A 19,198-nucleotide genomic window follows, 5' to 3' on the forward strand; every position below is an offset into this window, starting at 1 on the left:
ATTTAGGCCATGCTTAAATTTAATCAGGCGAATCATTATAATTAACCAACCCTTTCTCAGGATCCAAGAGTATTCCATGTAACTCACCATCTGCTGAAGTTAAGCACAATCCTATATAATCTATTCTCTCCAGATTTCTCAGGAATAGAATAACTGGGAGCGAAATTTCACATTTGCAAAAGCTGACTCAAAGTTCCCTTCTCTAATTCTGCCATACACTAAAACAGCATCAATTTTTAAACTTGAATAGAATAAAGAGAGGCCTCCAACTGGTGTTAGTCAAGAATGTGTTTTGAAGCCTTTTCTAGTAGGACTGGAAGGCATTGCCTGCTTTAAGTTTGTTGACAGAGAGTGTTACTTTGCTATATATAAATTGCTGTGCATCCATGTTGCCTCCTCTGCATTGGACTCGGAGTTGTGATGACTACACTGACTTTGGTCTTATCAGCTGTACCAACAGTACTTAAGAAGCTATATTAAAGAAATACAAGTTATGCAAAAAGATTCTACAGTGAAAGAAATTAATTGCATGCAAAATCCTGCTGATATTTTGGCAGATGACAAACCTTGTTTTGAAAGAAATCTTATCCTAGGAAGAGGAATCACCTTCAACATACATGCACTTGTGAGATGCCCATAACTCTTCCTAAATACCAAGGTCCAGAATTGCTCTTGGTGCTCTGTTTCCACTAAAAATATGCTAATGACCTAATACAAACCTGTCTGCAGAGTTTGAAGCTCAAGGACACAGTTTTGTTTTCCTCACTCTCCCTAAATTATAGTTCGATATTTTTGCCTGAGCCTTTCTTAGACTGATACCATTTGAACAACATCCTCATATGTAAGAGCTGGTGCTGTGGAAATGTATTGTTATCCAATTGCTGGTAGCACAAGGAACACTCCCAGGTCAGCAGCAGGCATAAGAAAGCTGATTTCCTGCACAATCATTGAAATTCCATATAATCTCTCCATTGGGGTGAAGCATTCTGCTATGACTTTCCAAGTGTAAACAGCAACATAAATGTGCTAGATGCATAAATACTGCCAACACTGGCAGAATTTTGTGTTCTGGCACAAATTATGTGTGAAACTTGCAATCAGTCTAACCACAGAGCCATTCAGAAAGAAAACAAGGCTAAAAAATAAGAAAAAAATGTATTCTAGAGAAATGTTTGTGAAGCTGCTACGGCTCCAGGGCAATAAATTTTGTGCAATGCAAATTTTCAGTGCAAATCAAGGCCACTTAGAAAAAACAACAATTTAAAGTATAGCCATAATTCCTTGGTGTTTATTAGATTAAATAATCACTTATTTCTCTGAGGGCTTCTTATATCCAGAGCTATATTTTAACTGTTCAGTGGATTAAATTACTGGAGGGGGTACTATCTTAGAAACATGGTAGGCTTTTTATTAATTTCAACAGGTTTCAAACATAGCGAAAGGCCAAAATATGTGCAGTGCTGCTTGCTGAAAGAGAATTTAAATGGGATGAAGCTGTAGGCACAGATCCTTCGAAACCTGATATGTTACTGACTGAAGGACTCACAGCACTTCCTACATTTCTACCTGTGTGCAAATGAGAAACATTTTATTTAACTCTTTGGCTTTCTGCTTCAGACTTTTTTTTCCCCCCTCATAACTCTCAGGATTAAGCTTTCCCATATTGCATTAAAATTTTAATCTAACCTCAACATGACAGAAACTAGTTAAAAATAGTTTTGGAAGGCAGGAGTGGGTTGACACTGATGCACCTTTTAAAAATACAGGCCTTAGGAAATGTTAATTTATAAAAACAAAATGGAAGACTTTAATAAGCATGGGACTATTGGAAAGCTGTTTCCATGAGCCACATAGCTGCATTATAAAACCCATGCAGATGGCAGATAGAGTGATATAACCTTTATGAGATTAAAGAGGTGCTGCTGTAGGCACGCCAACATTATTTAAATGTTTTAAGAGCTTATCTTATTTTTCTCCTCCTAGCAGGGAAATGTTTTCCTTTTCTAGTGTTGATCTTCCAATATTTTATCAATATTTATGGAGCAAGACTGTTCTCTATGAACAATAACTTTTAGACACATCAGTTACCAATTACAGCATCAGATTTTCCTAAGCAGCTTAAGATAATGTATTTTTTCAAGTACTGCATTACCTTGAGGGTTTCTCTGATGTTTTGTGTTTCAAAGAAACAGGTTGTAGCTACTATGCATATATACAAGGACATTTATAATAGGGTTAAAGCAGTTTCTTTATTGGAAGGAAAAATCCCAGGTTAAGGGTTTAAAGCACAGACTTCTATGACTGTGTCATGCCTTACCTATTGTATGGCAAAAGACACTTCTGTCTCTTTCTACCTGCTGCTGGTTGAAATTAAAATCACCTTGGAGCAGAAACGATCTCTTTATGTGCATTTCTAGAGTGCCTAGAACAACAGGTTGATCTAATATTGAAATATCTACTACTGAAATTATTTCTATACAGTTTAACAGCAAACAACTGCTATGGCTTTTGGAATAATCAACTAGTTCAATAGATTTTTCCATATTTTCATTTCCCCTGAAAATATTTCATTAATATTCTAAAGTGGTTTAGTAGAGAAGGAATTAAAGAAACATAAAGTCCTACTCTCAGTACCACGACTCATTTTTCAGTTGAATGCTGGAACTGAAAAAACTTCTAAAAAACGTAATAAAGAGATGCTGCCATACACTGGTTATCACATGATGAATAAATCTAGATCCCAACAATCAGCAGTGAGATTGCCCTCACAGTTCATCTGTGAGCTTGGTATTTAGCACCAAGAGGCTAAGGTTACCTACTGCTGAGACAACAAATGACACATCAGTCTGGGTGCAAGGCTGACTTCTCACAAAAGCCAGAAGAACAGAGGCACTACCAGAGGTAGAAAGAGTTAGAAAACTCAAGAAAGGGAGAAAAGCCTGTCTTTGAATTCATGGAATTTTACCAGCATCCAACTTTGTAGAGTGGAATAGAACTACTAAGTCCTAACAAAGGAAGCTTGATGAAATGGGTAAAAAAGTAAATTATTCATACTCCTTCAAATAAAACAATGGCTCAGGCTTCAACAGACTTGTAATCTGAGCTACAGGACAGCTGCTCTGCACTTTATCTGAAATTCATTAGCCTCTCCTTAGTTACCTTACCCTGCAGAGGCTGCAAGGCAGGAAGCCTGCTTTATCCAGTAAGGGGTTGCTTAACCTCTCCTCCCTGGGAAGGGACACACAAGATCACTGCAGATGTGTCAATACACCAGCACTCTGGGAATCCAGGGAGCCAGAAATCCTTCCAACAGCTCACAGGCACAAACATCAGCACATTTCAAAGCAACTCCTTTATTCTTCCTAACTATATCAGCAGGGTGAAGATGAATTCCCAGTCTACCAAGAGGAATTTCCAAACCCATCTATTTATTCTGCAGCGGGATGGCCATTCTGTATATTGATTAAACATCACCTGCTATGAGATTAAAAAATTACCCACATGGAAGCATATCATTTTTCTTGAGACAAGCAAGAAACTAAAGAGAAGGTGCATCAGAGCGAGATGGAACACAATGTTGTTTTCAACTACTCCCCAAACACCTTGCATATTAACTCACAATTCCAGCATTATCCCAGACTCTAAGGTGACAAAAAGGTACAGAACATAGAACTTCTGTATCTGGCCTTGAGCTATAAACATTAAGTGCCATTTCTCCAGCAACATTAAATACTGCATTGAAAACTTTCAAAAATATTGTGTCAACTAAATATGCTTGAGTCCCAGATAACAAAAAACTCCCTAATATATTTTTCAAAGGGAAAAAAGAGATACTATATTTCAACAATATTATTAGTATTTTTCTGTCTTTCTTTTCTTAACTTGCTCATTTCATTCAGTTTTTTTGGCCTGAACACTGTGCTTTACAATATTACAGCTTATAATATTACCTGAGGCTCAAAAATATTGACAATATGCTTCCATTTTATCAATTATGCATATACATTTCCTGGAATAACATATGTATCAATAGGGTATATTTGGAGGAGGTTCTTGGCATCCTGGATACTTGCTATTAAGCAAGGGCTGAAAAATAAAAATTATTCAGTCTTACCAGAAACAGTTGGAGAGGCAAAGTTCCCTCACAAGCCCATCCCCTGGGGCACTGCTTCACACCATCAACCTCTTGTATAATCAGCATTTCTCTACATACAGAAGCTCCAGTGCAGAATATGGATTAGAATGATTTGATGCTAATTTCTAAGGTCATTTTCATGTCAAAGGTTGAAGACTTTTTCAATTTTCTAAAAATATTTTGTGACCAAAGTTTTATTAAAGTTCATTTTCTGCAGCTGATCCTGCTCTCCACATTTATGGCCAGCACTTTTCACATCAGCATCTCATAGTTCTTGTTGGACTGGCTAATTAAAAACTGCACAGCATCCTGAAGAGTAGGTGTACACCAATATGACTCAAGCTTACAGACAAAATGGTAGAACTAGAGAAAGGCTGAATTAAATTACTTGTCTGGTGTCTCACATCAAACAAGAGGCAACCTCGGAATTTTTAAGTTTGGATCTGTATTTTCTTCACAAGAAAAACACTTGAATAGTATTTTGTCAAGTAAATGCTTTAGCCTCTACTCATAGCACAAGTTACAAAAACAGCCAGGCAAGTCTCCTTAGATGTTTGACAAGAGCTGTTAGTTATCTCTGTGATTGACTTTCACAGTCACAGTCAATATGTTCTCCATGGTATTTTATATTTAAAATGCCTATGTAGTTACTTATGCAAGCTTTTTTCACAAAAAGAGACCCACTAACACTTGTTTTTCCACAGCCTTACCTACATTTATGCCAGAGGGACATGAGTTTAAAAAACACCCAAATTATCAGGGAAAGTATTGAGAATGAAGGATTAAATACATACAATGAAATGTGGATTAATTCAGAATTAAATCCTCTATCTGTAATTTGAAATGAAGACTCTGATAGACGACAACTATAAATTAAATTTAGTGGGCAATTCTCTGTGAATTTTAAGACTGTGAGGATCACTGACACCATATTTTTGAACATATTCACCACAGCACAATTTTTTTTTGCTATTTAACAACAATGTTTTCACCGCAAGACTTGCATAGTTTCCCCTGCCTACATGTACATTATTGTTGTGTATTTCTCTGCCTTCAGATGAAATAATTCTTAACTCCATGTTCAGCTTCCATGAGTTATTACTCACATAGCACAGAAATCATAAAAAGTGAAAAATATCTCTGAACAGTGATATTAAACAGTATTTGAGGATTACAATCATCAATATCTAAGATCTAATGGAGAAACTACCATGGTTTATGCATAGAAATGGTGAGAGAGGACTAATTTTAGCCCTAAGCTGATATTACCCTAGCCTCACTATAGGTAACAGTTGTATAATTAATGTTTCTCTTTGATATTAAATATGTTGTTCTGACAAGTTTGTATTTTTATTTTGCTTTGATTGTTTCCAGGGCTTTGACAGAGAAATTGGCTTCCCATACAAAGATGCTTATTTGTAGAAAAATTTCTTCCTTGTTCAAAACCAAATTGGTTTTAACTCCCACAATAGAAGATGGCCAAATATTACAAGATGACACATTCCCACTGGGTGTGTGGATTTAAGAAGAAGCTAAGCAGCAAGCTAACAAAAAGCTAAGCCCTAAGACTTTCAGTTAAAACATTTGATGAAGAGGATTGGGTTCAGCTACATCAAATCCTCTGTGTAAACACGAAAAATAGCTTCTGAAAAAACAAACTTTTGCAATGGCCAACCATACTGCAGAAAACTCTAAATTTGTCAAGAACCATAAGAAAACAGGTTAAAAGAGCTATATGGCATCCCAATCTAACCTCAGACATATCGGGTGTACTGGAGACTATGTGAGGTACTCTAGTAATTGGACTGAGCTCAAGAATGGATTTAAGGGCTTTGCTGAATTGGGTCTGGAAGGTCCAGCAAAGAAAACAAGGTTTTTGGAAAAGTCAAGTGCTCATCTAGGAGCTTCTCCACCAGCATCTGTGTTTAAGACAATGCATTTATCATCCCCGTATTTCATATAAGTTGTTGAGGTTTTCTTTCCCTCCCAAGTTTTCCAAGACAGCAAAATTTTACAAAAAGGCTCATTTTGGAAATTGTATTTCCCTTCCCAAATATAAAATTTTCTGGCTATTTCTGCATCTGCTGTCTGAATGTGAGAGAACAGTTGTCAACAGCAGTGGAGAAGATTGCAAGTGGCTGAGTGACCCTTGTAAACGTGCCTTTGTTTTTTAGCTGAGCCATGTGAATTAACCACATTCAAACTCTGACCTAAAGCGCAATTACAAAGCAAACTTTGGTATCTAAGTCCCCCTGGAGAGGCAGCATATTTGAATTTCTGCTCACAACAGGGCAGGATCATTTCACAAGAGCCAAAGGTGTGACTTTTCAGGCAGCAGTAACTAGGTCATTTACAGCCATCTGTTTCTAGTCTCAGCCTCCCTGCAGTCATCTCCAAAGCCGTGTGCTAATTAATTTTCACTTGCTAATCAGTGGAGACAGCTCTGAAACTAACAAATCATCCAGTTTTAGTCAATAGCTTCTGGACTCTTGTAGGTAGCATTTCCATGAGACTTTATTACCAATAAAGGTAAAGAGTTTTCTATGAAAGATCCCCTCTAAGGCTTCTGACCTGCTCCTGGTGGAGCAGCGCTCTGGAAGAACGAGAAGGCTTCGTCTGATTCTTCAGGCCTCCAAATGTTCAAGCAAGCACTTAGGCACATTCTTAGTTTTGTGTCTGAGGAGTTAGGTATACAAATGCTTGAAGATATATGAGTTAAAAGACCTGCTTGACATGTCATGGGAGATCTGGGAGGAAGCAGGGAACTGGATCGTGGTTTTCCAGGTCCTAGGCAAGCACTCCAAACTCTGCAACATCCTTCCACTGCCATGTGGCTTTAAACAGGGCAAGTAGCTAGCTGCAGTGCCACTGAAACTCCATTTTAAACTGTGAGAAGATTAATCCATAGTTCCAAACCAGCATGATTGTATTCCATTTGCTCTGAAGACTGATAAAGCAAACCCCATAACAGTATGTATTTTTCAAACCTCCCAGCTCTATCCAATGGCACAGTTTACACTGAGCTCTGAAGGGTTTTTTGGAACGTTTTCCTTGTATATAGCTGTGATTCCCTAAGTTAAAAAAATATTCACATTCTTCAAATGAGTTGTTTTAGTTCCATGGAATGAGCCTGCTTTTAAAAACTAACATGTGCATTATCACAATAGTGCTACTTTGATTTAGTAGGTACTATAAAGCATCCAACAGGAGAAAATCATGTAAGCAAATACCGAAAGAAGAAAATGTCTTTAGACCCATGAAAGCTGCTCAATGAGAAATGAATGGTAAGAGATTTTGATCTAGTTTCTATACTGCTGCTTGTGATTCTATATCACAGTACCTCAGCTAGGGCTCAGAAAAGTATGGTTTATAAGATGTGTGCAGCATTCATGAATAGACCACATGAAATAAGGTCAAAACAATATCTCACAGAAACTATTATGCTCTCTCATGAACACATAACAGCTTTGAATGGAAGTTAAACAAGTAGGATGGCTCCTAAACTGTAGCATGGACAATTCCTCCTCGAATTCTTCACACACAGTATTGTCATGGTGACTGGAGAGAGCTGTCAGTTCACCTGGACTCAGACATGGCAAATCAATAAGATATTTGCAATCCTATCAGTAGGGATTAAACAGAATTCTAAGGGATATATTCTGTAATCCCTGCTTTTCAAGATGTATGACAAGTGTATAATACAACAGAAGTAAAGGAGCTGGAAAATTACATCCTTAAAGGCTGATGTGTTTTTTTGTTAGAGAGCTGGTGCATCACATAGTCAGGCTTGCAGCTGATGCTCCAAGAGTGCAGCCAGGCATCTTCTTGCAGCTGGTTATAGGACTGGGGTCTAAAGGCCATGGTGCCATGCAAGTAAGAAATGAAAATACACTATTCCCAGGATCCAAGTGTGCTGTAGTTCAAAACCAGGATCCCAATTCAAATCAAAGCACCTCACCTTTACAAAAAGCAGAGGTCAAAAATACCTTTTTTTGTTTTGGCACACAACTTTTTTTTGCGCAGTTGGGGCCAACTGGAAAAGAAAGAGTAAACATAGCCATGGACATTTGTGTGATGGGAATTGCACGTGTGAGGAGGAAGAAGGAGCAGAGCAGTTAGCCCTGGAACTCTGGCTTGGACATAGACCTGCAGCTCTGCACTGTGGATCAGACCCCAGGCACCAAAGCCTTACTGCTCCAGTTTTCCCTTTCCTCCTGGCAGCGTGCTGCAGCTCAGGCACTGCACATGACCTTGCCTCAGCCTCGATAAAAACACACGTGGGAGAGAGAGGGGGCAGGGGCAGGTCACCCACATCTCAGGCTTTGGTTCCTGCAGGTTTTCACTTTGTGTTTCGAGGTACAGCTTGGGCTTTCCACGGATAAAGCTGCACTGCAGAGAGGGCCAGCAGCACGTGCAGGAGCACGAAGGGTGATGAGCACTAGCATGGCTCTCCCCCGCTTCTGCATGAGAAGCAGACCACTGACAGCACAGCAAGACTCAACATTCTGCAAAAGCTGGTTGTCAGCCTCACATTCTCTTCTTTCTCAACATGCAACTTTGGATTTTAAGCTTTTTTTGTATATGCTATGAGACATGCATAAATAAAAATGAGTGGTACCAGGTAATTATCACAGCAATTGTGATATCCTTATGTAGCACCTCAACAAATCAAGGGAAGATTTTGCCTTTTGGAGACAGAAAATGAAGTGAGGGATAAGAAAATTGCCTATATAATGCTGCCACAGGGATGCCTCTCAAATCATTTTATCAGCAAAAAGGAAGCCATGTCTGCTGGTAGCAGCTAAAGATCACGTTCTAATTTTAGCAGTTGCAGTTAACTCATTCCCAATGGAGTTGCACTTACCGTGAGAAGGTTTCTAACTGCTTCAGCACTGAAAGGAAACAAGCATTGAGTCATTCAACTGCAGATCTATATGCAAATATGCTTTTTGGCCCATGAAGGGAAAGCACTTAGAATCCACTGCTATAGTGCAGTCAGCCAAACATTTCCACACATTTCTTAAAATGCAAATGCTGAAAAAAAACCTCATTTACCAACCAGTGTTTTAGCTGTCCCTACACAAGTCTGATCATTGGCATGCACATGCACTCTGTTAGGGACAGAGCGTGTGTATAGGAAATAGAGGCACACTGCATACCTAGAATTAGTGAGAAAAGTTTTTATCAACAGATATATTCCCCTTGACAGCAAATGGTTCAACAGTAATATTATTAATTTTACTCAAAGGTTATGTTTATATCTTCTATAACTCAAGATATATTAAGCCGATATATTACATTTTACTAAGGTTCTGAAGACCATAATGAACTGTTCAATTTTTTCAATTATTAACTCCCAGAACAAAAATTCTTTATAAAGAATTTAGTTCCTTATATGGTAATTTTCTCTGTTGACCTCTATTGGGCCTACAATAGAATCCACATGACCCAAAAAAATTCCTTATAGCAAAGCTGATTTAGTACAAAGAAATTAATAACATGTTTTTATAATTAGGAGACTTCTGGCTTATCCTAAAGCATGCATGCAGTGCTAGGAAAATCCCAGCAACTAATATATAAGGGTATTAAAAAAAGGTAAGGACACTCTTCTGGTGAGCAGGGATAAACCTGAGGCTCTTTAAAGAGTGATTTTTTTTCAATGAATTGTGTAAACAGATTTGCACTTCAGAATAAAATCTTGAGCAAATTACTTCACAGTAGGGAATGAGAATTTCTTTTTCATTTGAAGAGGATACAAATAAAGAAAAATACAAAAATATTAAATCCAGTAAAGTTCAATAAAATTACAAAGTAATGCCAAAAGGTAAGTGTTCTTAAACTGCCATGTGGTTTTCTGCCTAGATTAATCCCTGTTGTTTGCCTGTGACTGATCAGAGGCATGGAAAATCCATGAGAGCTGCTCTCACACAGGCATCAGGGAGGGTTTGGAATGAAGAGTGGAGGTTGTCACTAGAGATGAAGCAGAACTGGGGACCTCTGTATTCATTGGCAAAATTCACTGAGCGTGCTGACAGTGTTCAGCAGGACATCCACATCCATCCACACATAGCAAAATTCCTGAGGGTGATCCCTTCAAGGCACTGACATGCAGACAGATGGAAAGACTCTGTCTCTTCCCCAAGAAGAGGCTGTGGGCTGCAATGACTGGGGCTCAGCACCGTGTTAATGTGCAGCCAGCTCTGCAGAGGCAATCGGGCTGGGAAAGGGGGAAACAAATGGGAGTTCTGCTGCCATTTTTCCCCAGATGTGCAGATACTGATAAACAGCGGGGGAGGAAATGGTTTTCAAATAGCTACAGCTTAAAACAAAAATAAACCTGAAATGTAGGAGGATGTGCGTTACAACTGATATAAAATACATTCCTGTTCTACTCAGAAGGGCAGATTAGCACCTAAAAATGTGTTCAACTTCAGATGTAAACTCCAGTCCTTGTGTTTCCATGATACACAAGCTCACACTAATTTTTAAGACTATCCACAGGCCTGAGTGTAGAGAGGAAGGCACTGCCCTAAAATTCTAGGGTAACTCCAAGGGTTACCATGGAAAGCTCAGATGATATATAAGTCCCATAGTTATTTTCACCGCTCTTAATATTTTGCATCCTTTGCTACAAATATCTAAAATATGTGAGCAATTAGATACAGAAGAGTGAACTTTACAGAAATAATACTGCTGCTTAAATTCAGAGAGGAAAGGGTGATTATTAAAAATTAATATTACTAAAATTTATTCTAAAATTTAGTAGCAAATACATATATTAGCCTTATTTATTGATGAATAATAACATTGAGAATGCTTATGTGCATTTTGGGTTTGATTAGCATGACATATACTGGTACCTCTTTTATTCTGGGAGCAATATTATTACTCTTATTTTTTTTACCACAAATATCAACTATCTATTACAGTATAGGCTTTTAAAGCTAAATTTCTGTGAAAATTTATCCTCTAGACTGCCTACTTGATGTTTTATAGAAATAGGCATCTTAAGCATTAATTCACTAGACAAAAAAATATATTTTAGGACAGAAAAATTAAAATTGTTGTGGGCGCTTGCAAATGATACTGAAAAATATTTCCTTTCTTTCAAGCTTCAATTACACTGAAAAATATTTTTCCTTTTGCTATAATTAGTATGTGTCTCTCTCATATGTATTTTTAATGAACAAATTCACGTGATAAAACAGATTGGATCCTGATGGAGCACAAAAAAGTTGCCTAAAGAACCAGCTGAGATCTTAGATGGGGTGATTATTTCTGAGCTGAGTGTTCAAAACATGTTCAGAACCTAATGGGCTGCTCCCCAGCATCTCATTCTTATTTGTTGCCTTTTTTTTTTTTCCATTCCATGTCAGGACTGGGTAAATTGTGTGCTGCTTTTTCAAACAGTTCCTCCCTAGTCATCTCTTCCCATTGGAATTTTATTGCATTCAACTTGGCTTGTCAACTTTGTCCTGGCAGTGCTGAGCTGTGTGATCTCCTGTCACAGGCCAGGCTGCCTGTCAGGGACTGCTGTCTGTCTCCAGCTGCTCTCAAAGAACAGAGCATTGAATTGTTGTCTTGGCCATTAGGGCATTCCTAGCAGCAGAACCAGGCAGTGCTTTCCACTTGGAGCTCCAAAGGTTGGAGGCTTTCAGAACCCAGAGAAGAACAAGCTACCTCAGCTCTAAATAATCTCAGAGAAAAGGTGAAAGGAATCAAAGGAAAAAATTAGAAAGGAGAGTGAAGGAGTCAATGGAGATGGTATGAAGACAGGAAATACCAAAAAAAAAAAAAAAAAAGGAAAAAATGGAAAACCTCTGTGAAAGACAAAGAACAGATCTCATGTGAAATATAATTTCAAAGGATAAAAAGCATTCCCTGCTGTGCTGCTCCAGCACCTGCCAGAGTGATGCAACAGCACATGTCCAGGCACCTCCTTGTTTGAGGAGTGTCATTGAGGTCCAACTTCCCTGTGTTCCCCATACCAGGAGGTTTCTAATGTTACCTTAAACTGTTCATTATTTGGAGAGAAGGAGCAGACACAGACTCCTGAGGACTGAGACCCTTGCTTGTTCCCTACCCTGGCTGCAGAAAACAGCTCTGCTTTCTCCCTGGTCTGGGTATGGGATTTGGAGCCATGGGAGTGGGGAGGGGGAATTCCAAGGATGAGAACAAGCAGAGCTATCACAGATGAGTGATTTGCAAAACCAGGACCCATCCCACTACACTTCAACCACTTGCAATTTAAACATCTAGTTCAGATAATTTGTCTGGGCTGCCTCTCAGATCAGTGGAGAGGTCACTGCCCATGTAAGATTCTTCTCATCCTTTGACAGGCACTTCTCTACAACATTGGGAAAAAATTAATTTTAAAATTCAAAAATATCGAAAAGTAATCAGTCTCACTTTCAGGATCAATTGCTAGGGATTACTAAAGTCTTTGCATCAAACAACTCTCAAAATGCCATCAATCTGGGCTGGAATCAGAAGCCTTAGAGCTCATCAGCTCAGTAGCCTCTTACCACTCTCTCTGAATTGTTGCATTCCTCATAAAAAACAAAACAAAACAAAACAAAGGAAGAAGTGCCATAATGAATTACATCAAAATAACTACCAGATTATCATGTGCTAGTATGTTAACTTTCCTAGATGAATCTGCCATTAATGGGATTAAATGTGCACATTTCCCATGCTTATCTCCGCATTTGCATATGTTCTTTCTCTTCCCTCTTTTTCTTATTTACATTTTTCTTCAACTACCAGATTTTCTAGGCTTGTGAAATAATCACAGAAGTGAGGAACAGTCTGATGTTACTTGCTGTAATTAAGCAAGATATTAAAGGGTTTTTAAAAACAGGCTCTAAAAAAAAACACAACAGACTGTAACTTCTTATCTTAGTCTGAATTAAATCAAGAAAGGGCCAGACAGGGGATGACAAGAACAGAATAGAGGAACCTCCAGAAAAATAGTGACTTTTCCATAATATCAAGCACTTCTGGGGAAAGCAAAAGCTCGTTAACTTTACCAAATAATCTGTAAATGAAAGGTTGAAGGAGATTATCATCTCAGTTGCTTTTAAAGGAAATCAACTTCTAGCCTGGAAAAGATGCCATCAGCTCTATATTCTCTGCTGTACACTATTTTTCAAGTTCTGAAAATTTTAGAGGATAACCTACACTGTAGACGCATTTATATTTTGCTGGATGATCAGAGGTGCCCTAAACCTCATTGTATACAAACCAAAATAAGTGAAATTTAAAAGTTCTGATCTTTGCCACATAGAAGCAGCACTTAGTCTTATTAATGAAATGTTGATAATATTAGTAGATAGAAGATGCAAGGTTTGGCATATGCCAAACATGGGTCTTTGCTGTAATGCAACCTCGGATAATAATGTCAAAAACTGTTATTGAGATAGTGGATCAGTAACATGTATGCAGTAAGCCTCATTCCCTGCTAAGATTTCATTTTTTCTTACCTGGTCTCTTCTGTAGCTATAAAGAAACCATCATCTGAAGCATCAAGCCAATTTTGCCTCTGTCTCTTGATCACTGGAATGGTGCTTGTCTTAATGGCACTTGCACTGGCTTGCAAGGCCTTACCATTAGTCATATGGATATGGGGAGCAGCATGCTGAAATCATAATAAAAGGGAAAGGTGTTTGAGAATAACCATAATTCCATTAACGAATTCTGCTGTAAAGGGCAGCCTACACACGTCTCAAAACCCTGTTCATCTGCCTCAGTCTTACCTGGGGTAAGATAACAACCAACCTGTGCCCCTTGACATGTTTTATGCATAGGTTTTAAAGCTCTTTAAAAACCAAATTAACTATTGCTAATGCCATTTTATACAAAAAGGTATTGAGGCATGAGTCAATGCTATGAACTATGCAATTCAGAAACAGAAACCCATTGATTTTAGGAGAGAATTAACATTTTCTGAGCAAAAAAACTAACATTCCAAGAGCTATTTTTTTCATCCAAGTATGGCACTAAAGTAATTTCAGAAAATGCATACTTCTCACTTTGCAGGTCCTTACTCTGCCTGTGTTTGTTTTTAAATAGAAGTCACTGAATAAAACAAGCAGTTTGGTCCTGCTTCTAACCTGAACTGAAGGAAAAAGAAAACAAAGGTTTATATCACGCTGTTGTCATGTTCATGTTATCATGTTCATGTTGTCATGTTTTAAACATTCTGGTGCCATGATTCTTAGGTTTACTCACTGTCTTTATCTAGTTAGAGCTACCTACAATACATCTGCATTCATTTCATAGCTGATAACATCAAACTGAAAATGATGTATTGATTTTCCACTAAATCTTTACCTGGAGTAATTGTGCAATGAGAGTAAGTACTCAGATCTAACAAGAGAAGCTGCATTCTTACACATGAGGAGAGAGTGAAAATGTTTTCTGTATTTCGGAAGAAAATACCATGACAGAAATATTAATCTTGGAAATCTTAATCTTGTTTCCCACATAATCAATTAGCAGCAGGACTAACTAACAACAATTGGGCAAAACCAGTTACAATAGAAGACATTAAACAAAAACTAAAATTTGCTTACTTTATCTCACATGGATTCAACATTATTTTTCCTTGGGAAAAAGTACTATTTTCTTGGTGAAATAATATCAGTATTCCACATTACTGATAGCATTTTTGTAACATTCCTAAAATGCATCCAATGCTGCACATTCATGGGAGTAGCCCTTAATTAGGGGACCAACATCACAGTCCCTGAGTAAGGAAGGGGATGGTAGCACCCAAAAAAACAGCAGAATGGAGCACAGAACCAATCTCTTAAATCTTGTCATAAAAATATGTAAGCCAGAAGAGATAAACAAGGGCATACTTTTTTCTGAACAACTTTTACACTCACATTCAGAGCATTATATTCAAGTCATGACAAAACTTTCACCACACCCCAATCCACACCATTTACTCTCTCCAGTAGGACAAATTTTATGCATTGGATAGAATATTTCCATCTATTCATTATGTTACTGTGAGTAACCAAGCCATCTCCTGTGTGATTCCTTAGATCTCATGTAAAACAGAACCAAACAGGAGGAGAAGCAAGACATCATATTTGAGTGATTCACATATAAATCTTTCTTAGAGCTAAATGATTTTCCTTTGTCTTAAAAACAAAGACAATTTAGGGTGAATTTAATAATTGTTGCACATAGGGTAATTAATCTATCTTTGTAGCCCTTTGAAATATTTACGTAACTTTTTTCAATCAGTGTCTAGACTACAGTTTGGCTTTCACATATTTTTTCATATTGCCTTTGATGGGGAAAAAAGACGTAAAAGGCATGCTACTACAAGTAGTATGCTCTTATTTAGAATAAATTCAGGATAATGTATATAGGTGCTGTGAAATTAGAAATTCATGAAGGTTTTTAACAGTTCATCTCTTCTTGTACAGAGTGGGTGGTGCTCAAAAAGAGAGTAAGGATCATGCATGGAAAACATTGCCACACATCAGAGTTCCCATTCAATATTTGTATCTGGCAATTTCCTGTTTCATACACTACAGAGGAACATTCAAGGGCTCCAATGGTATATTTTTATTGTGTTTCCCTACTCAATAATGGGTTTAAGGTATCTCATGTAATGATTCAGATCTTTTCCAGGCTACTTTCTAATACACCATTGAATGTTTCCTTTAGTCAAGATAAGAAGTGCAGGCAAAAAAATGTTCAGAAAATGTACAAGGTACAAAAAGTGTCTTTCCTGTGGCATAAACTCTGCAAAACAATGAAGCCTGATGGAAAAAGTACTTGTCTTTTCATGACACTTTTTCCCCTGGCAGAGCCAGATACTGCAACTAATTCTGAACTTCTGCTTTTTCTACTTTTATTAGCTCCTAATCCTCATTCCAGGCCAGAGATAACATTATGGAAAATGACACAAGCCTTACAATATAATCTCATTTCTTTTGCATCAAATTGGTTAGAATTTTCTCTTTTATTTCCCTTCTACCCCAGCCCTGTCAAGCTATTTGAAAAAATTAATTACATTTCACAGAAGGACAAGAGAAAATATGACCATTGTTCTCCAGTCTGTGCTAGGGACCACAGTAATTTCAAGTTAATAAAAACAATTGAAGCTATTGACCAGGAAATCAGTTCATTAGTTCCTCTCAAAAAATATATTCATCAATGCATATGCAAATGAACATTCAATGCCACTGTCACACTAATATCAACACCAAGAGCAAAATGAACTTTCATACAAAGTACTCGTTAAATGCTTTTCTTTTATGATGATGATGAACTCAAATTTTCCCTCCTAGCACACAGTTATGCCAGAAAGGTTATGAAAGCCTCAAGAATACTCTCCCTGTGGTACCACAGAAGTCCTTCTCATTTAAAACTCTGCTTACAAAAATCTTCAGCAATTTCCTCACAACACCACTGTGTGAAATCAGCTGCTGCTGCTTTGATTTGGAGTGTGTACATCACTAATGAGCTGTGCTCTGAGTCTGCAACAGAGCCACTGGTGTTAAGGCTCTGCATGCCAGGGGCACATCAGAGCAGCACCTGAGCATCAGGGGCTTGATGAGGGACTCCTTTCTCCCAAGTTCTTCATCTCAGTCTGAGCACATTCATTGGGATCTCTTGTTCCTCTTGGACAAAACTGTTCCATGCTCCAAAGACATCAGGAGAAAAAACTTTGAGTGCACTTGAAAGAAAAACTTCTCAAGATAAAGGGAGTTCTGATTCAGGCAAAGTTACATCCCTTAAAGAACACCAATATTTATGTCATCGTGGGGTTATCTCTAGGAAGAGTCTCACCTGTCAAACAGGTGGTGTCCAAGCTGCAGAGTGAATGCACCCTCAGAGACCAAAGGCAATCTTTTCAAGGTCTTCAGCAAGGAGGACTTTACATAAAGACTGTGCAGCTTCACCTGCCCCCTGCTGATCCATTTCTCTGCTGCTTGCAAGTGCTGCTCATCAAAACTCACCTGGCAGGGGCATGAATTTCCCATCTGCATTCATTTCACAGTGGGCAACTGAGAAACCTCCAACTTCCAAGGAACACAGATCATCCCTTCACAAAGAAGCTACATCTCTTTGTCCCTGTCAAAGCTTCTGGGAGCAGCAGCACTGACTTACATCTGTAAATCAGGTCTTTCAACACAAGATGCACCTGGCATAAGGCTTTGCTGTGGCAAGGAAACCAAGGAAATGACTGTACAGGATCACAATACACATGATATCTGCTCTAGTGGTGGCTATGAGTCCAATGAAGGCTGGATACCATCCCAAAAACACTTTAAATTAAAGTGGCAACTTAATATAGTTGCCGTTTTATTATTAAGAGTACATCTCACTGGCTCCCAGAGAAGCACAAGGACACTGCGATGTGTGATGGTAAGACAAGAGAGGAATCCTGCACAAATTCAGAAATGGGACCCAGATCCTAAATTCCAGCCAAGGTTCCTGCCTATAAGTTACCCAGTTTGTAGTGCTGTATAAGTGGTTGAACATTTATTCATTGAGAGTCACTAAAAATTCTGAAAAGACACTCAGGTCTGAAGATACTCAGCTTTGAAATAAAATACGTAACACTCACAGTAATTCAAAGTATAAAAATTAACAGTGAACATTTGTACTATGGCCAAAGGAATGTTTAACTGGACTATCATACATTCCTAAGCAGATTTAAATTTATGATTTCTTATGTTTTCCCCCATTGTTTCTAAAAGGAAAACATTCCCATTGCCTTAAATTAACAGTTTAAATGTTTTTTGTTGCATCTTTAAACAAAAAAAAATCATTTGAGAGCAAGCAGAGCAAAAGAAGCCCTCTACAAGGAGAAAAAAATCACTAGAAGAAATCAGCTATGCTCAGATGACTGGCAATAACCCATATTAATTGGTTCCATACATTTTGCATTGACCTAATTATACAGTACATCATTTAAAAGGAGTTTAGAAATACCTTAAGTTTAAATCAAGTATTGATTCTCTTTTGCCACACCTGAAGTATTCCTATTTCCAAAGGCACTAGCATTATACCTTTAATAAGCATCAAGGCTTTGGGGCTGGCTTACTTGCTCATAGAAATGTGAGATGAATGCAAAATTCAATACCCAAAATCTCTACACAGTATGAAGTTACAAATGTTGATAATAGTATGCAGGCACACAATCACTTTGGGTATAGAATTTCATTTAAAAACCTATTAAAAATTAATTATTTTCAAACAACAGATCATATGTAAAAAATAAGCAAGTATTCAACAGAAGTGTAACTTTGGAACCTCTGGATTTACTATCAAACCTTTCACAAATACCTACAATAGCTGTAATGCTTAAAATCTAAGTCAATCACTTTTCTGTGCAAGGAAAACAAACCCACCAAAAAAACCCAAAATAAATTACCCTCCTAAAAGATGACAGCTGACTTGCCAAAGCATCTGGGATAAAACAGTGTAATGTTTATAGTCCCTGTTTGTCATATATGGCAAACAAGCCATATAACCTCTAAATAAATCATGTCTTACAAGGCATCATTTTAAAGTAAATAGTTATTTATGGAAATCAGTAAATTAGCAATGAAAGATTAAGCTAGGTAACTATGCACAGAATGAAAATTAAAAATTAATTTTTTAATTTTCCATCTCCCCCCATCAGACGGATGCTTAAAATATTTCCTGTGGTTTTATTTTCATGAACAAGAATCAAAACTAAAGAATAGGCAGCTATCTTCACATTTAAATACAGAACAAAAAAATCTTGTAATGTTCTCAGAAAAACTGGACTTTGATTTTTTAGCAGAACATTCAATACCTTGCTGGCTTTGACTTCAGCATAAATCTGAATCTTCAGAGACAAGATCAGATTTAATGCCTTACATTATTTCAACACCTATAAATGCAAATTTAAAGAAGCTCAAAGACTTCATCATGGTAAGACAAAAGTTCTTTTACATGAAAGCAGCCAAGGCAATAAGACAAATTCGCTCTCACATTCTGATAACTACAGGTCATGCTTTAATATTATGTTACAATATAACCATAATCAGTCAGAAAAAGGGGACT

At 37.6% G+C, this 19,198-nt stretch overlaps 1 protein-coding gene across 10 annotated transcripts in view; it reads right to left on the bottom strand.

Annotated features, from left to right (window-relative positions):
• Positions 1-19,198, bottom strand: part of MTA3 (metastasis associated 1 family member 3) — a 230,054-nt gene that overhangs the window by 7,484 nt on the left and 203,372 nt on the right. For 6 of the 10 annotated variants that reach the window (XM_072927512.1, XM_072927516.1, XM_072927515.1 and 3 more), the window contains one exon: positions 13,618-13,772. In XM_072927512.1, coding sequence (XP_072783613.1) covers positions 13,618-13,772 — 155 coding nt within the window. Of the gene's footprint in view, positions 1-1,599; positions 9,028-13,617; positions 13,773-19,198 lie in introns of those variants that run through there. The other 4 variants (XM_030269026.4, XM_012572368.5, XM_072927514.1 and 1 more) reach the window with 2 other exon arrangements.

The sequence above is a fragment of the Taeniopygia guttata genome, chromosome 3 (genome assembly GCF_048771995.1).
Source record: "Taeniopygia guttata chromosome 3, bTaeGut7.mat, whole genome shotgun sequence".
Taxonomy (NCBI): Eukaryota; Metazoa; Chordata; class Aves; order Passeriformes; family Estrildidae; genus Taeniopygia; species Taeniopygia guttata.